This window comes from Chelon labrosus (assembly GCF_963514085.1).
Source record: "Chelon labrosus genome assembly, chromosome: 23".
NCBI lineage: Eukaryota > Metazoa > Chordata > Actinopteri > Mugiliformes > Mugilidae > Chelon > Chelon labrosus.
Genome location: NC_140356.1, coordinates 11338717 through 11360157, shown reverse-complemented (window position 1 = coordinate 11360157; position 21441 = coordinate 11338717). Strand labels below are relative to the sequence as shown.

At 43.4% G+C, this 21441-nt stretch overlaps 2 protein-coding genes across 2 annotated transcripts; both read left to right on the top strand.

Moving 5' to 3' along the window:
- Positions 1 to 4702: 4702 nt before the first annotated feature.
- Positions 4703 to 14780, top strand: asb15b (ankyrin repeat and SOCS box containing 15b; the record flags this gene model as incomplete). Its single annotated transcript, XM_084573074.1, has 13 exons — positions 4703 to 4809; positions 4900 to 4952; positions 11044 to 11175; positions 11275 to 11439; positions 11567 to 11673; positions 11759 to 11897; positions 12023 to 12194; positions 12600 to 12760; positions 12869 to 13013; positions 13121 to 13282; positions 13871 to 13964; positions 14065 to 14218; positions 14334 to 14780. The coding sequence occupies 13 exons, from the start codon at positions 4703 to 4705 to the stop codon at positions 14495 to 14497; spliced, it is 1755 nt and encodes a 584-aa protein (XP_084429200.1). The 3' UTR covers positions 14498 to 14780.
- Positions 14781 to 16351: 1571 nt separating this feature from the next.
- lmod2b (leiomodin 2 (cardiac) b) lies at positions 16352 to 21354 on the top strand (the record flags this gene model as incomplete). Its single annotated transcript, XM_084573423.1, has 6 exons — positions 16352 to 17254; positions 17479 to 17925; positions 18555 to 18815; positions 18924 to 19127; positions 19588 to 20049; positions 21328 to 21354. Exons 1-6 carry the CDS (start codon positions 16979 to 16981, stop codon positions 21352 to 21354), a joined length of 1677 nt encoding a protein of 558 aa, XP_084429549.1. The 5' UTR covers positions 16352 to 16978.
- Between the last annotated feature and the right edge of the window lie 87 nt (positions 21355 to 21441).

Sequence of the window (21441 nt, the reverse complement as noted above, 5' to 3'; positions counted from 1 at the left end):
TAGCAGAGGAGTGTCAGACCGCACTCATGTATCCAGCAGGCTCCTGCCAATATCAGACCAACCTGGAGAGTGAGTTGGTACACTGCTGTCCAACGTTTTCCCTCTTCATTAATCATCCACTTTCATGTTCAACGGCCGCCGCCTCCCCCGCTGGCTGAGTGTCAGCGGCGTGGGTGAGTGTTTGAAGTGGGATGGAGACAGACACAGTTGGGATCATGTCAGAAGATGCCATTTGGATATTTCCGGCGTTGCACATCGGTAAACGCCTTCCAGACTTGACCTAAAAATAAAAAACATAGAAAGTGAGAGGCACGTACAACAGTGTTCCTCCACTTGGCTTCTGATACAAGCAGCAGATGATGAATCTCAGCAGAGGGCTTCAATAACCCAGCCTCAAAGTACTCCCTGAATATTTGATGAGCTGTTATTAACTTTACAAGAACTGCCTTTCCGGAAGTGCACGCTAAAACGAGGGCACATTATCAGGCAGGCTTTATTAGACTGACCCAGAGAGACCAGAAGGATCAAGAGTCAGTGCAGTTGTGGGATATTTAGCGCCAAGAACAATGTTTCTTTTATCACAAAAGGCAAGAGAACCACTGTGGATATACAGACTTATGATATGTAGCCAGAACATTAAACATCCGAATGTGAAAGGCAAGTTTTTCATTCTTGAAAAGAACCAAAACAGCCAAGGAACTTCAACAAGTAGTCATTGTGGTGTAATTATTCATGCAGTTGGAATTTGCACGGCCGACCATTTATGCATTCATGCAATTATCTGGTTGAATAGAGTAATAATTGTGTTCCAGTACTTTCAACAATGGAAAAACTAAATTGGTGGGGAAATTGCACTTAACTCTAATATAACTGTACCAATTGCAAAAGCAAAATACTAAAGAACGTTTTATTGTAAGTAAAGGAGCCTACACCCATGCCAGCATCTCTGCAAGGCTACATAGCAGAGACTGAAGTAATATGCTTATATGCTCACATGCTAACACGTGGAGAGTTCAAGCAGTTTATCATCTTTATCATGTTTTAATATCTTGGCATGCTGGTATTTTCTAATTAGCATGAAACACAAAAGTTGGACAGCATTTAGATTTACAGGTTTTAAAGGGTTTTTAATAAATTAAATTTAAATTTGATTTTTGTCCAGAAGATGGTGCTAGCTGAAAATCAAGGGAACGTGTTCAGGCACAGTTTTTTTAATATTGAAAAGATTACTCAGACTATATATTTGTATTTCCTGTATTTGCATTTTAGCATCTTTATGTTTTCACAATAAATGCTAATTCATATCTGATTAAAGGGGGGGGCAGTTCAACGGTTCACTTACTTACCAGCCACAATATGAGAACAACACAAGCTGTGAAGGGGATGAAGACCAAAAGCAAGGGAGTTCTGTTCGACCAGCTGTATCCACGATTCTCCTCCTGACCCCCTGCAAGAAGGAAATTACCAGAAATGAAAATTGACTACAGTTACACCGTAGAAACATGATAGCGGGCAGCTCAATCTTTTTGATCTTTATTTATTGAACTCGTAAGAAAAGCTTATTCACAAGAAGGAATTGGTTATTTCTATTGAAAATTATCACTTTTGCTTCATTTTGGGATTTTGAGCAGCATAAAAACTTTGTTTTAAATGCTTCTGGCCATGTAGTTCCTTTGACTATTGTTGCCGTGTTCAAGGTTACATATCCGTTTCCTGTACACAGCTGTGTCTTTGACCCCAGAATCAATATCTGCCCTCTGCTGAGCGTCTTTGCTTCTGAGGCATCCATAAAAATTAAAAATTAAAACGTAAATGAATTATGTACCCAGTGTTTGGTGAGGATTAAGGCATGGTGGCGGCTTGCAGGAGAAGCCGGATGTTTCTTGAGCGGCGGCGTGTAAGACGTCTTTTATGTAGTCAAAGTAAAGACCGGACAGTAAGCTCCCCTCCCGATAGTGGCACTGGAAGACTTGCATCGCCGTTTCCTGGGAAAACGAATGTGCAAAACAGCATGTGAAATTTCTGAAAGGTACAAAGATCTGCCTAAAACCTAGCTGCATTTCAACCACACATAATCTAACCACAATCACCAGGCAGAAGAGCATACAGCTATTACCCACCAGTTCCTCATGGTCAAAGGTGAAGCGTAAACTCTTGAGCATTGCAATGAAGACGATTATGTTTTCTTTGTTGGAGGAGATGGCACCGAACATGTTGGCGAGCTTGCGAAGACTTTGCTCCAATGGATAGATATTTAACACCACCCAGCATGTGCCGGCCTGGAGATGCAGGTACAAAGAACAGGTAGCCTTTTGGTCAAGATGAAATCAAGCGCCCCACCCCCGTTTTCTCTTTTGACCGTTTCACATGGCTTCATACGTACCACTTCTTTGGGAATGTAACTGACAGGAATCTCATAATCAGATGGGATGTTCTGCTTCTACGGTGGAAACAACGACAGAGAAGGACTTGTAGTATCGGACCAGGTGACGAAGACATATTTTAACCGTGATATGTATGAAAACCATAGCAAAGTGATCTCACCAATACCGACAGCTTGTTCACATCATCAGTTATGGGCGTTCCAAATTTTCCAGAGCAGATATTCAAACTTGTTAAGAGACTCAAGAGGAGACAAGGTGCTTTCAATATCTGCAGGTGAAATAAGTACACATTTAATTAAACTACGCTATTGTAGTGTAACAATCCAGTTATTCTTCTATTTTCTGAAGAGTTTGGGAAAGAAATTGGCCGTAACTCTTATTCACACTGATTCAGTCGTATGTTCACACCTTGAAGCTAAAACCACGCTGATTCCTTCAAGTGCTTTGCTTGATACACAAGAAAATAAATTTACAGTTAATTTCCTCCCTGAACAAGTGGAGAGGGTTCTGACAGGCTGATTAATAAAAAGCTTGATTGGTTTTAACCAATAACCCAATTGGTTCCTCCTTGTAAATGTGAACATTTGCTGTTTTTCCTTTTGAAGTAAATTGAATATACTTAGAGTAGACGATTAACGGGTCAATCAAGCTAATTAAACATGTCCAACTATGCTCTGAGAAATTATGAATGGCATTTTTCTTGTTTTCTATGTAACCTTTTAAATAGACGAATACATCAGCAAAGAAAATAACAGTCCAGTCAACCATAGTGTTATTTAGACTCCTGTTGTTTAGACTAGAAATGCCACAGCAGCAGTATATGTAGTAGTCAATGGAGAGGCTCCCAACACATTAAAATGCTATTTAATGCAGCTCAAAGGGAGGCATTCATTCATTACGAGTACTTCTACTTTGCACTGTAAATTATGTCTGAACTAAAAAGTGAATGCCAGTCTTTCCAATTATCACTTCAAAGCAGAGCAGAAACACAGTAAGAGCCTTTGTGATATCACTGAAAATCATACAATCCCATTTCATTGCAAGAGAAGCAGAAAAATGACAAAGACTGTGCCAAAGATGTGAAAAGTCTTAATGCATGCGTCTATGCTCTTATATACATGCAATACACATACTTAGATATTCTGTTTATAACAAATAAACGTACTTACTTTCTTCCTCATATGGAGCAAAAATCCAAGGTATCTCAAATCCAGTGCATGAAATTCAGTGTTTTCAGTCCAAAGGCAGAGCTCATCTCTGAGTCTGTTTGTATGAGTGCAACGTCCAAGCGTGTCGTGAAACTTGAGGATGGGCCAGGCGGTCTGCTTTCACTTCAGACAAACTGCTGAAGTCTTTTGACGTGGTGGAGAGGCCGCCTACAGGCTGAGTCATTATGTCACACACTGACGCTGTCTGAGACTTTTCCACAAAAACTCCCACGTATCAGTTTTGCTGGAGAAAGCGGGCGCTTGTTCCCTTGAGAGAATATTTCGCTTAGAATATGTCAAGGTTATTCCCCAAGCTGTTGTTTGGATAATTGAAATGAGAAGACGAGTTATCATAGTCTACTTTTTATTTTTCTATCATTCTGTGCACGTTTCCGTCCAAAAATACCCGTCTGTTATTACTGAATTGCTGGTGTAGATGTGCAGAAGCTTAGTTGCATAATCTACTCATGATGCACGCTGATGAAATAGACCCCTGTAAAAGCCAGTATCTATAATTGATCTCCATTAACGGATCAATACCAGTCACAAATGATAGCTTGAGCAAATAAGGATGAGCACACGAGACAGAAAATAATTACCTGAGATGATCTTTCGGTCAAAAAACATGCATGTTTACATGTGACCAAATGTCACATTGCAGATATCAGGGAAGGAGTACTTTGTTCTGGAAGTGAAAACGTGACACGCTGAGCTGAGCCAGGATATCTAAAGCAGGCCACATCTAAATATAACCCAGACAACCCAGGACTCCTCAAAACAAAAACACACAAGCTGCACCCTGGACAGCTGAAAAGCACTCATTCAGATCAACAGGTGAGACGCACTGATACGACTAACGCGAAATGTAACTAAATTTTCCTGGTGTCATCTCAGATGTTTTTCTAATATGCTCACATGTGCCGCAGCATAAACGGTGGCATTATATTGCCAGCAGCTCTTCACTAATAACAAGCTGCATGCTCACAGCCGTGAACACAATCTACAGAACAGATGTGACTTGTCAGAATGAAACATGACTTGTTTATTTATTTTTTTTGCGAAACAAACGCAGCTAAAAGAGTTCAAGCGCTTTCGTCCCTGCATGCAGACATGGACGACTTTGAAGAGGAAGGCATAAACGAAGAACTGATTGAGTTTGCCATTCAAGAGAGCATTCAAGATGCCCGCAAGCCGCCATGTTCGGAACAAACAAACAGGTATGAACGAGCAAATTGTTCTGGAAATGTGGACGTGGCGACCTGTCAACAGTTGTCTTTTTCTAAAATATAAGATTTCCTGTTCATTAGGAAAGAACCCAACAGTGAAGACTTTCTGAAGATAATGTCAGCCATTCAAAAAGGTAAGACTTCCACTGAATTGAATGTGTGTGCATTAGAGTCTGAAATGTTTCTCATCTGTGGCGCTGCCCTCACCAACCTGCCCAGAGTTCGTTGCTCACAGTTATCTATTCCTACCCGACTGTTATGCAAAACAGCCCGTGAGACCTCATGTGTTTGTAAACTATGGCAGATTATATACCGGTAACATAACAGCTATTGTCACTATAGGAGCCTAAATGCTATTGTTGTTTATTAGTGTTTGAATAATAATTTAAGTTGATATGTGGAAAAAGGTTGTGATAAAAATTGTGATAAAAAAAAGAGGTTTTTACATTATTTACAAGCGAAAGGTTCATGTTAATAAGTTAATATTTCATTTATTTCACTTAAAAATGTGTGGATGTTCTTAGGTTTAAAAATCGTGCATGTAAGCTTTAATGGGGAGTATACGTGTGTGCGTGGTTGACGTAAAGCAGTTGACGTAAAGCAGTTGGTCAGGTGCAGTCATCATGGAGTGGAGCCATACAGTTTTTTGACCTCTTCTCTTCTCTTCTTTTTGCTCTTTACTTTACCGTTAGACTCCGCATTCTCGCTATATTTAGCTCTTGCCTTTTTTATTTTTCATAATGCTGGATTATTGTATTTTGCCCAATTTTCGGAGTAAACAATGAAAAGAAACGAAGGAATCTGTGGAGTTTTTTTGTCGTTTAAGTGGATAACGAGGGAGGAGAGCGTCAAGCTCATGGCTTCGGTGTTTAGGAATTTACATTAGTCAAAAAACTTGCTCTTCGTGGGTTAATGAAGCGTGGAACTACCTGACAAACACGAGGGAGGACAGAAGCTTCAATGTGAAGAATGCTCCAGACCGCATCCCACATCATTGCACATTGCCAACAAAGACACAAGAGAAGACACAGGAAAGGACTGTTGTGATCAGCAATCTGTTTCAAGTGCCCTTGTACAAACGGCTGAAACTTTTGGAGTCACAGGGGCCGGTAAAGAGGACTGCGTTCTTTCGATCGTTCCAGTGTGTGTCAAAGCACAAAAAGGAACCAAGACAGTGATAACCTACGCGTTTTTGGATCCCGGTAGCTCGGCTACTTTCGCTACAGAGTCACTGATAAATAAACTGAACATGAACGGACGCAATGTAAGCATCTCATTGCGAACTATGGGACATGAATCAGTCGTGAACACACGCATTGTGGCTGGTCTGGAGATCAGCAGTTTGGACAGCAACCAGTTTGTTGAACTTTCGGAGGTGTATTCACAGAAGGTCATTCCTGTAGCTAAGGACAATGTTCCCCGCCAAGAGGATATTGATAGTTGGCCCCACCTAAAGGAGGTGAAAATTCCCACTATCCAAGCAGAAGTTGGATTGCTCATCGGAGCAAATGTTCCCAAGGCTATGGAACCGCTTCAAGTGGTCAACAGTGTGGACAATGGACCATACGCCGTGAGGACAATATTAGGCTGGACAGTGAACGGACCACTCAGAGGTGGAAGTGACACAGTGGAGGCAAACACACTGAGAGGAATTACTGCAAACAGAATCTCAGTAGCCAAGCTTGAAGAACTTTGGCAGCTACAATTCAAGCAGGACTTTCCTGATGCTGGACAAGACGAAGACACCGAGATGTCTAAGGAGGACCATCAGTTTATCAGCATGGTGTCACAGTCTGCTGTACTTAAAGACGGTCATTACAATGTTTGTCTTCCAGTGAAGAAAAAATGTTTGTGTATGCCGAACAACAGAGCAGTCGCGGAGCAACGTGCACTGAACTTACGGAAGAGATTCTCAAAGGACAGCAAGTTCTATGGAGAATATGTGGCGTTCATGGACGACATGCTCAAGAAAGGTTACGCCGTGAAGCTTGAAGGTGAGGAGTGTGAACCTAATGAGGGGCGTACGTGGTATCTGCCTCACCATGGGGTCAGACATCCAACAAAGCAGAAGTTGCGCGTCGTGTTTGACTGCGGCGCAAGCTTCCGAGGAATATCATTAAACCAGCAGCTCCTACAGGGTCCGGACCTTACAAGCTCGCTGGTGGGGGTCCTCATGAGGTTCCGCCAGGAGGCTGTGGCGGTCATGGCTGACGTGGAGGCCATGTTCCACCAAGTCAGAGTGAGTAATGAAGACACGGATCTACTGAGATTTCTATGGTGGCCTGACGGCAACTATGAGCAGGATCTCGTCGAACATAAGATGCTGGTGCATATCTTCGGCGCAACATCATCGCCAAGTGTCGCCACCTTTGCGCTCCAGAAATGCGCAACAGACTTTGCAGAGGAGTTTGGACAGGAGACGGCTAAAACAGTCAGGAAAAACTTTTACGTGGACGACTGTCTTAAGTCGGCTTCTGATGAAGATACAGCCATCACACTGTGTTCTGAGTTGAGAAACATGTTGGTAAAAGGAGGATTCCGGCTGACAAAGTGGTCAAGCAACAGCAGGAAGTTGCTTAACTCAACCCCAGAAGAGGAAAAAGCTCAAGGGTTCCAAGATCTGGACTTAGACGAGGACAAGTTGCCCATGGAGAGAGCATTAGGTATCCAGTGGTGTGCCGAATCAGATCGGTTCAGATTCAAGATCAACCTCAAAGATCGACCACTCACTAGGAGAGGCCTGCTTTCCTTGGTCAGCTCAATTTTTGATCCGCTGGGCTTTCTCGCTCCCGTAATATTGCCCGCCAAAAGAATCCTGCAGGATTTATGTCGGCAGAAGTACAGCTGGGATGAAGACCTACCCGACACTGTGGTTAAAGGTTGGAACAGGTGGATCTCAAGTTTGCCACAGCTTGAGACATTTGGAGTCGACAGATATGTCAAATCGAAGCAGTTTGGTGCTCCAGTCTTTGCACAGCTTCATCACTTTGCTGACGCGAGTGAAGACGCCTACGGAACTACGAGCTACTTACTGCTGCGCTTTTCAACGGGTGAAGCTCAATCCACCTTGATCCTGGCAAAGACAAGGGTCGCTCCCTTAAAGTCACCAACTATTCCCAGAATGGAACTGACTGCAGCCACACTCGCAGTAAAAATGGACAATCTTCTGAGGAAAGAGCTTGAGTTGGAGCTTCACAAATCCACCTTTTGGACCGATAGCACGGCTGTGCTAAAGTACTTGAACAGTGAGAGCACCAGATTCAAGACGTTCGTTGCCAACAGGGTTTCAGCAATCCTGAATCACTCTCAAACATCTCAGTGGAGATACATCAATACCACACTGAATGCTGCTGACGTTGTCTCAAGAGGACAGACTGTGGAAGCATTTTTGAAAAATGAGAGCTGGCTTTCAGGACCAAGTTTCTTGCTCAGCTCACAAGACCAGTGGCCTAAAAATCCAGATCCGGGCATGCTGGATATTGACGACCCAGAGGTCAAAAGAGTGACTCAAGTGCACGTCATTCAGGCACAGGAGCCTAAGGATTTCATGGATCAGTGGATGAACCACTACTCTTCATGGACAGCGTTGAAGCGCGCTGTAGGCTGGTTTCTGAAACTTAAGGATTTGCTGAAAGAGCTAAAGGAAAAGAGAAAGGAGCTACGAACAGTAGATGGAGAAAGCCAGATGACGGAGTTCAAGAAAGCCATTAAAGGAAAGTATCTGACTTTTGATGACTTGACTGAAGCAGAAATAGAAATTGTGAAATGCTGTCAGAAACAGAGCTTCAAAGAAGACTTAACTACGCTAAAGGAGCAGCAAAGAGTGAAGAAAAGTAGCTTGCTCTTTAAGTTAAATCCAGTGCTCCAAGACGGAGTTATGAGAGTTGGCGGAAGGTTGAGTCGCGCTGCGATGCCTGATAACTCCAAGCAGCAAGCCATCTTGCCTAAGGATTCACACGTCACAAGGCTTGTGTTAAGGCACGTTCATGACATTACAGCTCACGCCGGAAGGAATCACATGTTGGCTCAGCTACGGCAACGATTTTGGATCCCTGGAGCCAGTGGAGCTATCAGAAGGTTCCTGTCCAAGTGTGTCATCTGTAAAAGACTACATGGAGCTGCAGGCAAGCAGCTCATGGCAGATCTACCAACATGCAGGGTCCTGCCAGATGACCCTCCTTTTACGAGAGTCGGTGTCGATTACTTCGGTCCGTTCCTAGTGAAAAGAGGAAGAGTCCAAGTAAAGAGATACGGCGTTATCTTCACGTGTCTTGCTATACGTGCAGTGCATCTGGAAGTTGCATCTTCTCTCGACACTGATGCCTGTCTCAATGCAATCAGAAGATTTCTGGCAAGAAGAGGACAAGTCAGAGAGATGTACTCAGATAATGGAACCAACTTTCGGTCAGCTGACAGCGAAATGAGGAAATCAATCAAGGAATGGAACACCTACAAGATTGAGAAACACTTGCAACAGAGAGGTGTTCAGTGGCATTTCAATCCGCCAGCAGGTTCACACCACGGAGGCAGCTGGGAGCGGTTAATCCGCTCAGTGAGAAAGATCCTGAACGTCACAGTCAAGGAGCAACTGCTGGATGAAGAAGGTCTCCACACCCTACTTTGTGAAGCTGAGGCGGTCATAAACAGCAGGCCCATCACAAAGGTGTCATCAGACCTCAATGATTTAGAGGCCCTGACGCCCAACCACTTGTTGTTGCTCAAAGTCAAGCCCGAGTTACCACCAGGGGTATTTCATGAAGACGATCAGTATGTCAACCGCAGGTGGAGACAGGTTCAATACCTCGCGAATGTCTTCTGGAAACGCTGGTGTAAAGAGTATCTAACACAGCTCCAAGAACGTCAGCGATGGTCTTCGCCTGGAAGAAACTTCTGTGTCGGCGACGTGGTGCTGATCGTGGACGATACATCACCCAGAAACTCCTGGCCACTTGGAAGAATAGTGGAGACTTTTCCTGATAGAAATGGTTTCGTCCGTCAGGTTAAAGTGAAGACCAAGACCAACGAGCTTTGTCGCCCTATAACAAAGATATGTCTTCTTCAAGAATCAGAGGATAACTGATGGACTGTTATGAAGATCTCATCTTGAATGGGACTACGAGCACCAAGCTTCTTTCACTGAATGATAGTAATGTTATTCAGGCTCCTTTGATTTAAGTTGACACTTTTGGAGTAATTGTTTCAAGGACATTGAGAACAATTAGGGGCCGGTAATATAGGAGCCTAAATGCTATTGTTGTTTATTAGTGTTTGAATAATAATTTAAGTTGATATGTGGAAAAAGGTTGTGATAAAAATTGTGATAAAAAAAAGAGGTTTTTACATTATTTACAAGCGAAAGGTTCATGTTAATAAGTTAATATTTCATTTATTTCACTTAAAAATGTGTGGATGTTCTTAGGTTTAAAAATCGTGCATGTAAGCTTTAATGGGGAGTATACGTGTGTGCGTGGTTGACGTAAAGCAGTTGACGTAAAGCAGTTGGTCAGGTGCAGTCATCATGGAGTGGAGCCATACAGTTTTTTGACCTCTTCTCTTCTCTTCTTTTTGCTCTTTACTTTACCGTTAGACTCCGCATTCTCGCTATATTTAGCTCTTGCCTTTTTTATTTTTCATAATGCTGGATTATTGTATTTTGCCCAATTTTCGGAGTAAACAATGAAAAGAAACGAAGGAATCTGTGGAGTTTTTTTGTCGTTTAAGTGGATAACGAGGGAGGAGAGCGTCAAGCTCATGGCTTCGGTGTTTAGGAATTTACAGTCACTATCAGATTTTCCTGCCTTGGTGCGTTGGTTTTATGAGCACACTGCATAAGCTGCTTTATAATATATAAACTTTAAATGCTGACTTTAACTATTCTTTCATGTACTTCTTGTTTGTATAATGTTTACTTGCTGCATGCTTTATCCAGATGTATGAATTTATCTGCTTGCCGCTGCTGCTCTCCTTCTCCTCCTCTCCCTCCTTCTCTATTGTCCCACCTCCCTCTTTTTCTATGTCTCTCTACCCAGCCTTTCAAGCTACATATAAAAATGTAAAATTTAATTGGAGAGTAATGTGCAAGATTAAGCTCCATGAGGAATAAGCACGACCATTAAAAGTGAGATTAAGTGTGTGCAGGTTCCCACGTGGCTGCACAAACTCACTATTAGGCATAAATATTACAAATGTTTCCTCCCCGCGTGCATCTTGGTTGTATCTCCACAGGTGATGCTGATGCACTACGGGAGTTGTCAGGTAGTGTTTCTGCCTTCACGGAGAGTGACAGCAGGGGCTGGCAGCCTCTGCACGCGGCAGCTGTGCAACCACAACGAGAGATCCTGCATGTGGTGCTGCAAGGTGAGAGCGTAAACCGATAAAACGATTCTGGTGATTGCGTCAACAGAGTGAGTATGTTTCCCCGCTTTGATGCACTTTTCCTGGTCGTTTTTGTTGCAGTGTTGACATCCAGGGACGTGACCCTGGAGGAGCAGACGGAGGACGGGGACACGGCTCTGACTCTGGCGGCTGGGGCCGGCCGGATAGAGAATGTCAGTATGCTGCTGCAGCACGGAGCTTCACCACACAATACCAACAGCAGGAATGAATCTCCTCTGCTCCTCGGTAGCACAACAGAGACAACTCTCTTACTTAAATCTTTTTCAGAATATTTGTGAGTTAGCCATGAAGCTAGTAGTCACTCATCTTAGCTAATCACGTCTCAAATGATTCATCTCATCTTTTCTTGTAGCAGTGAGACTGAGCTCATATGACATGGTTTTATCCCTCATCATGGGTGGGGCCTTTGTGGAGCAGGTGTGTCTCACTAAGTGGACGGCCACCCACGAAGCTGCAAAGGTGAACAGTGCAGCATTAAAATTCTCAACAATCGAGCTCAAATTCCCAGTTTTCTCATTTACTTGCTTCCCATCTCTTGCACCAGGTGGGTTGCCCAGCTATTCTGATGCTGCTGCTTCGACATGGAGCCAAAGTAACATCCAGAGATGGTCATGGGGTGACAGCCCTGGGGATCGCGGCTGAACATGGCAACACTGAGGCTTTGGACATACTCATACAGCATGGTAACACACTAAAAGTGTATTAATGTTAAGTGTATTCATGCATCACGTGTGTGTGTTTGCGTGAAGCAGCACAGCAATTTCTTCACCTCGTCAGACGGTGTTGTAGTTACTCTGCCCTCCACTAGGGGGTGATGTGAATGCCCAGGCCAACAATGGAGACACGGTCCTGTATGATGCGTCTGGATCTGGAAACTTGGACTGCGTCAAGCTGCTTCTGCAGCACGGAGCCAACCCGAATGTAGCCAGCTATGCCTGCCAGCTGCCCATCCACAGAGCTGCCTATGAAGGACACATACTGTGAGAGAACATTCATATTCTGTACACTGACCATTAGACGTGGCAATAATCTCATGCTTCATGGTAGTATTTAAGTTTTAACAGATGAACCACTTCTTTCATCTCGAGAAAAATAAAAATAAAAGGGGTCAAGACAAATTAAAATTCTTTTCTTTCTATTCTGCAGCAAAATTGCAGAGTAAAACATGTCTCTCTCTCCACCTCACAGCTCTGCAGTGTTTTCTCTCTCTGTCATCTCCACAAAGAGCCTTCTGTTTATCGCTGTTTTTCAGTTCGGTCACTAAATAACACTGTAGCTCAAACCGCAATCTAATGAACATTTCTCCCTCTGTCTTCTTTCGTGTTTTCCATGGTTTCTGTTGATCCCTCTCTTCCTGTTTGTCGCCCACTCTCGTCTCTCCTTAGAGTCCTGAGGACTCTCATCCCCATCACCACCAAGAGAGCTATCCGTCTCTCAGGGCAAAGCCCCGTCCACTCTGCAGCAGACGGGGGTCAGGTTGAATGTCTAGAGCTACTTATCCAGAAAGGTTATGATGTCAACGCCCTGCTAGACACAAACATCTCTGGTAACCTCTCTAAAGTTGTCAAACTTCCAGTTATGCAACAACTACCACGTTTAATCTATCTTTTACTGTTTTGTTTGGGAACTTGATCTGTTGTAAATGTTGTTACAGAGAACTACGGGGACCTCAGGAAGTCTCCTCTGTACTTTGCTGTTTGCAACAGTGATTTGACCTGTGCTGAGATGCTGCTGGTAGCTGGAGCAAAAACTGACCTGGACCCACTACGCTGCATCCTGGTCGCTTTACGAGCTGAGAGGTGTGCAACACAGATATGTCAATTTTCTGATTCACAACTTACTGTATGCGTTAGCTGCTGGGGTGCACTTTCTTTTGGTAACCTGTGACCTTTCTGTCCATGTCCAGGTATGAGTTGGTGCAGCTGCTGCTGTCCTATGGAGCAGAGGTGAACTGTTATTTCAGAGTGATCAGCAACACAGTGTTCCCCACAGCCCTACAGTACTGCCTCAGAGACAATGTCATGCTGCGACTGCTGCTCAACAGTGGATATCATGCTTACAAGCACGTATACCTACTGGAAAATAAAGACAGCTAATGTAATATAGTCCATATTTTACTTAAAGTCCTCATGAAATCAAATTAGGCGGTTGACTGTCTTCATACTATATGTCATCTGTACACCAGTATCTGGTCCAACATGGACAAAAAAGTCGTTTTTGTAGGTATTAATAATGGTATTTTAGAGTTTGTAGTTTCCTGGAAAACAATTTAAAAATGTTGATGACTCATCTTGCACAAGGGGGCGTGTACAAACTTTGTATCCAATGAAATGCTTCCTTGAAATTTTTATGTTCTTCACTCTTTCTGCATGTCTTCTTCTGCCAACTTCCACTCACAGCTTGAATATGTATGAGTGGTGCCTGCTCGGTGCTTTTGAAGCTGACCAATCAGAGCAGATTGGTTTATTCCAGCTTCCTGTTTTTGCAGAAAACACGTAAATATGTGGAATTAAATAGGACTTTGCTAACCATTTCATGGGGACTTTAAGTAAAGCTGGATTCCATGTTTAAAAGTTGAATCAAACACATTCTCACAAATTAAAATCAAATCAAAATTTTAACATTCATCTCGACAACCATGGCTCTGCTCTGGTAGGTGTTTTCAGTGCTGCCACGGTAACGGTGAAGAAATGGATAGCACCTGGATTGACCAAGCATACAGGATTTACAGTCGACCTAAAGTCATCTCAGTAAGACGCGACACAGACACATTCTCATCTGCTACTGTCAAACGAAAATGAGCCACTAACCCAACTTAATAAATCACATGCCTGATCTTTGCATTTTCAGTTCTGCGAGTTTGTGTCAGTGACGTGGCTGGCACATCTGGTAGGCAGCGTTGTAAGGATGCTTCTGGACTACGTCAGCCACGTCAGCATCTGCTCTAACCTCAAACGCGTCCTGGAGACGAGGCCGGAGTGGGATGAGATTTCTGACATACTGAGTAATAATGGCCACTCACCACATTGGACAGAAACTTGCACATAATATGGCAGGGTAAACTTTGATGTTTTTAAGAATGAATTAAGCAGCTGTGGCTCATATGTGTGTGTCCCCAGGCAAACCACGGTCTCTGCAGCACTTGTGTCGACTGGTAATCAGAAGTCGAATGAGCCTCAGGATGCTGAACAACCCTGAAGCTATGGCTGCTGCTCCTTTTCCTCCCAGATTGATAAACTACTTGACCTACAGAGAGTACGACCTGTACGGTGATCTCTCATGAAACACATTCTAATTGTACCTGTGACTTGAACACAAATTTAGCCAGTGCTAAGTACTTATTTTAATACATCTTATTTCCTTTTCTTCAAACAGATGGTGTATTTTATGCCATCTGTACAAGCTCCACGTTGCCGTATGGTCACTTCTATCATTCTATTTGTGTGTTCATATCCTCTACTGCACTACGAACTTGTAAAAATGCCATTAAGAAGGTACAAAAAAATAAAATGCATGTATACTTTTAGAAATAAAAATCTCATAAACAAACTGCCACATCCGTGTTTTCACTTCTCACTAACTAGACTTTTGCACAAGGAGATACTGGGCAGGAAACTTTATGAGGTCAGAAAACAACGTGAACCAGTCAGCATGATTCAGGGGTCTAATTAACCCTTTGATGGCCTTCTGGTTGGTCTGCTGTCAACCACTCATAGGGCTCCTACTTTTGCTGGATTAGACAAACAATAACCATGTTTTGGGTTCATTCCCATAAGAAAATGCTGAAAACCTTGATGATTGATGTGAGGCAGCTTGGAAGACACTGGGAAAGTAAACTAGTCTTTTAACTTGTTTTTAATTGAATGATTATTTCCATCACTGTACCCACACTAGTCAACATCTCTTATGTTTCTTCCGTGTTTGAAGAACCACAGCTGGTCAGGTTGGTGGTCCAACCAATCAGAAGGACAACAAAGCCTCCATTGTGCAGATGAAGTGAAAACACCTGTGTTGGTGGACAATATCATTCTCACTTTATGTTGCATTTAAGTGTGCGTATTGTGTATAGACAAAAGTAATAGTGTTGTGACTAAAACATAACAGTACATTTATTTTTAACAAAGACTGATATTTTGAAAAATCCTATTTAGCCTGTGTCTTTGGATCTGAAGTAGTATAGGTGTGTAAAACGATTCACAACAGAAATCCTCTGATGCAACAGCTATTTTTACACTACAACCTGATGGCTGAGTAATAATGCACATTAGACTGTTCTATTGACTTAATCAGGAGTGGATATTTAATACATGTAGCTGGGACGCCACCCCCTTTCAATTACTCAGAGAAGGAGGCTTAATGTACAGCCATCCATTATCTGTAACCACTTATCCTTTAGGGGGTCACAGGGGGCTAGGGCCTCATCTGGCACTGAGTGAGAGGCAGAGTAGTCCCTGGACAGGTCACCAGTAAATAAATTATTTACTTTTTTACATGACAAAGTATTTATCAAATAAAGGTTTCTTAGTTGAGCTATTAGCCTGTCAGTCAGCCACGCTCCTTAGTTGGCTGAAGCTGCAGGTGAGGCCAGTTCAAGTGGAACATGGATTACTTTTGCCCCATTAGCTTCTTCCCAAACTTGTGACTCCCTTTGTTCTGAAAATGTTTTAGCACCAGTAACTTCTGAACCTAATTCTGATGCCACAGCTTTTGGCAGTCTATTGCCAAGCTAGTATCTCTAAAAGATGACGTTTTAGCCTAAATAATAGCTACACACATGTCCACAATGACAATGCTATCATGCTAATATGTAGCTGTATTATATTTATCATGTTTCCCAACATTTTAGTGTTACTAGACTAACAACTGTTGATTTGAATTAGTCAAAACCACTACTGTGGCTCATACGAATACCTGTGGTCTAGCTCTACGCCAAAATAGATGAAATGCTCATGATTCACCATTACAAGTCACCTTTAGGGGGTATTCATTTTCCTACTCCATATTCCATTACAATGCTTCCCTGAAAAGGGTAAAATCAAGTGATGACTTAAGTCTGGACACCTTTGTCCCTGCCTCTATAGTGTGTGTACAACAGTGACAAAGGAGAATGAAACCTCTTTAGTGATGGACATGCATAGGCAGAGCCTGTGCCATTTTTTGGGGGGCGATAAATAATCTCTGTTTATCTTTCTTGTTCTGCATATCTGTTGGGTTCACTCACTCATTTTTGGCCATGAACAAAGCCACTCAAGTCGTGGTGACAGACCGCTACATCGACAGGACACACGGTCTCTGAGCTCACAGGCTTTTTGTAGCTCTGCCTCTCAGAGCAGTGCCTCCCAAAAAAGACGCTGCATCATGGGGCCTACACTTTGGTACGTTCCCCTCTGATCCCTCTCTTAAGGCCTAAACAGCAGCTGGGGAGATTAGAGAGGACAGGACAGGACGCACACATACAGAGCCTTCCTCACATAAACTCAACCGACCAGGACGGCTCCAGTTCAGACCAGAGCGGACTCTCATCAGAAGCACCCTTTGACTGGACCTGATATGTCCAAACACCTTATCTTAAACTGGAACACCTCAGATGGACTTCAATGACCCCCTTACATCTTTAGATGTCCAACCGGCTTCTGTGTGGATGATATCTTTTCTTGGAATATCTATTCCCCAACTTCTTCATTTTGGTGTTTACCAGGTCATACGCAAATCAAGAACTGGATTAGTTAAAGCCTGACTGGCCGGTATTCATCAAACTTTAGCCATGAGTTGTTTTGGGTACCGTAGAGAGCTGAGTAAGTACGAAGATGTCGACGAGGACGAGCTTTTGGCCTCTCTCAGCCCTGAGGAGCTGGCTGAGTTGGAAAAGGAACTGGCAGACATTGATCCTGACGCCAATGTGCCCATAGGACTCAGACAGAGAGACCAGACAGACAAGACCCCGACAGGCACCTTCAGCAGAGAGGCCCTCATGAAGTACTGGGAAAACGAGACACGCAGACTGCTGGAGGACGAGATAGGTGGAGGAAGCCCCAAACTGGTCAGTCACAACAGTTAATTACATTTGGGTGGCATTTGTACAATGTGCCTAAGGCAATGCTAGTGTGTTTGAAGTTGTATCGCATGGAACTCAGAACAGATTAGTCAAAAAAAAGCTAAAGTAAGTTGTTTGAAGTACAAGGAAGGAAAAAATATTACAAACAGCTGTACTAATAACAATAACGTCTGTCAGTTAAAGTCCTGAACAATTTTACTGACACACAGGATGAAGAGTGTGTGACAGAAGAAAACAGCGAAGGAGAGGATGAAAAAGACGACGAAAATGAGAAAGAACATGGAAAAGAAAATGAGGAAGAGGAAGGGGAAGAGGAGGACAACGATGAAGAAGAAGAAGAAGAAGAAGAAGAGGAGAGTGAGGAAGAACCTGTAACAGAAGAGGAAGATGACGACGAGGAGGAGGAGGATGAAGAAGAAGTTGATAATTCAAAACCTGAACCAAGGGATTCAGGCCCACTGACATTGCAGGCCAACAATCCAACGCTACTAAAGCCTCAGAGGGTGGAGCCTATGAGACTGACTCCTCCCCCTCCACCTGTTGATCCGAATGCGTCAGGAAACCCTACTGTTGTCGATGATGCTCTTCAACGAGCACGTAGCGACGACCCCGAACTCACAGAGGTTAATCTCAACAATATCGATGACATCTCACAGGTACGAATGCAAAACTCAACAAATATTTGTTGCCTGTGGTGATATTGAGCTAATCTAATCCTAACATGTCTTCATACACAAACTAACATGATACCACATGCTGTTATTAATAGTTTCTACCAATCACAGGTTCATAGATGTTTGATTCGTTGGCCTAATTTAATTAACATTTCCACTAATATTTTCTGGTACTGTTCAACAGCAGACTTGCTCCCAGGTTTGAACACTGGTTGAGTGCAGAGGTTCTTGCCGGCCTCCTCTTTAATTGTCAGCCATTGAGTGACTTTTGATTGTATGCCAGCTTATTTTTAGAGTCAGACATCTCACCATGGTTATATAATGAATCCAAACATCTCTCTGGAAAATGGACACAAGCACATTGTCGCCACTTAGCTTTACCAAGCTCTTGTGTCAATGAGGTAAGAATTACGTGAAATGTTAAATGTCTAAAGGGAAGCTCCGACCTCTGGGTGGTGGGGGTCTTTGTTGTGTCCAATGAAAAGCATCATCTTATCAGTTTCAAGGAGTTTCAGTATGGTATTTGTTTTGATGAAAAGCAGTTCAAATACTTTTTGGAAAAGTTTTCATATATTCTGGAAGATATATAAATCTTCTAATTTACTTCTCAGGAAACTCTCATTCGATTCGCTGATGCCTTGAGGAACAACACACACGTTCGAGTCTTCAGCCTCGCTAACACACGAGCCGATGACCCCGTGTCCCTGGCCATTGCTAAGATGCTGAGGGAGAACTCGTCCATCACTAGTCTGAATATAGAGTCTAATTATGTGACTGGGAAAGGCGTGATGGCGCTGGTCCAAGCTCTTCCAGGAAACAACACCTTGACTGAGCTTCGGTTTCACAACCAAAGACACATGTGTGGAGGACAGGTTGGTTTTCTCTCCCCCTGACCCCTTACCATTCTGCTTCTATCATCAATCAAACCCATCTGAGAACACATCATGTTTAGAAAGTAAACCTGTGTGCAACTCCAACAGGTAGAAATGGAGATGGTGAAGATTCTGAGGGAGAACCACACCTTGATCAAACTGGGTTACCAGTTCAACCTCCCGGGTCCCAGAATGAGCATGACAGGGATCCTCACCAGGAACCAAGACCGCCAGAGGCAGAAACGGCTGCAGGAGCAGAGGCAGCAGCAGGGGGCACAAAATGGAGCCGTTAACCCCCGAACCACTGCACTGGTTTGTAGCTTTATGTTTATTAGATGGACCACATCCCACTGAGCAGCAGTAAGATCATAGTACCTTATCCAACACATCACAGAATACAAGTAAACAGAAGTAAACTTTCATCCATATCAACTGATCCTTTACTTTGGCCTTCAGGTAGTACTGCTTTCATAACAACACTTCAACTTCTCTCAATGTTTACATGGAAACATGCACTTCAGCTACCTATAGTGCACTTCAGTTTCAACTGGGTTGCCTTTACTGTTCAGTTAAACTGACATGAACTGCTTTCATTGCTACACTTCAACCGATGATTCAGCTGCAACAGTTTCACACTTCCACCTCTTTCCCTTCGACTGTCGGTTTAACTATTTTCAAGTTTACAGCAATTTATTTAGAGAAAGTAAGAAGAATCTTTGTTTCCCATTTCTACTTTAATACATATTTGCAATTCGCCTTTCTCTCATTACAGAGAGGAACACCTAGTTCATCACCATACAGCTCACCCAGGGCCTCTCCCTGGTCCTCACCCAAACTGCCCCGAAATGACCTGTCTAAAAAACAGACCCCTCCTGCGCCTGCGCCTCCTCCTCCTCCGCCGCCACCACCGCCGCCTCCTCCCCCTCCTCCTCCTCCACCGCTGCCTCCCGTGCAGCGGGAGAAGAAGAAGCCCACAAGGATGATTGCGGAGGTCATCAAGGCGCACGAGGCGGGCACTAAAAAGGTGGCAAAAACCAAAGGGAAGAAGGGCAAGAAGGGGAAGGAGTCAGGGAAAGAGACAAGCAGCATCCTGAAGGAGCTCAAGAACACCCTGAGGCCCGTGTCGGGGGAGAGGAGAGGGGAGGAGGGCAGCAGGCCGTCCACGCCGATGAGGTCAGCCCACGATCAGCTGATGGAGTCCATCCGCAGTAGCAGCATCCGCAGCCTGAGACGGGTGAGGGACATTTAAATGCTTAAATCTGCCGTAATATATGCTGGATTATTTACAAATACAATCAGTGAAAAGTGAACAAAACTCCCCTCGTGATTTGGGCTTGATTGTACAAAAGACACAAAAGAAGAGGAGGAAAGTAGTTGTCTGTTTCTACTCAAACAAGTAGGGAGTTTAATTTAGATGAGGATGACACAGAGCCAGTGGCGTCTGAGTCATCTCAGTGGCTGACATGGTATGTTCTGTCTCTAGACTGCTGTAGGCAGGCAAAAGGCGGCTTGCCACCAGCCAACATTGTGGCATGATCACAATGCTTTTACAGCCAGAAAGAGAGATATGGGAAAGAGTCAATAATACCAGCCAGGCCGAAGACGCAGATAAGCTCATATAGAGATTAAAAGAAGGATGGAAAAGAGAAATGAGTAAAATAAACACAAGGTAAATGTTAATGTGAAGGAAATTTATCACATCTGAGCCGCTATTTTGTTCAGATTTTATCCTTGAGAATAGAGTCCGGCATTATCTCGCTTGCAGCTTTAGCACGGCTCGTTACATAGTTTGAGTGGAAAATGAGCTCTGCCCTCAGATAGCTGGGTCTTCCACTTAAGCTGTGAGATTCCTGCCACTTAGAGCAGGTATTAATAGAAACCGTTCACTGGGGTTTTGATAAAAACAGATGTAACACGTTACCACAGCACCCAACAACAACAACAACAACAACAACAACACACGTTCAACTGCATTAAAGAAAGGGCTTTTCACCACTCATCCAAGCGGCTTCTTCAGTTCTGACAGGTTCGTCAGGACAGCTCACAACCCTTCGTTGTGCCGTGACGCCACAGAGGACAATACGCACACATCTGATGCCGATTAGTATTAGTCAAAAATCTTAATGTCACTCTGACACAGCATTTGTCAGCTTTCAAGTTCTGAAGTGCAAACTGATATCACAGCTACGAAAAAAAAAGTCTGGATGATGAATCTCCAGTCTGCAGCCAGTTGGCTTAGCATGGAATGAAGACTAGAAACAAGAGAGGCTATTTTTGGCTACTCTGTAATTAATCTGTTTACTCCTTTCATGTGAAATGCGGTTTGAAAATTACATTCTTGTAGCCATGCCTCAGGAGCTGCTAACTTTTTGATGTAACTCTGTCATAAGGAGTGAGTCATCTCCAGCTCATTCCTATCTTTGCTGTCAGAATTTCTGCAGGAATGGATGGGAAAAAGAAAAAGGTTCTTGATCTGCATTTCAAGTATGACGCTTCCTTGGTTTCTTTCTAGGTGGAAGTACCACATCATCTACGATAATACAAGCAGATGTAGAAGAGATCAACGAGTTACCGTGGTAATGGAGGAATGATAATGCATAACGATAACGACGGCGTGACCAACAGC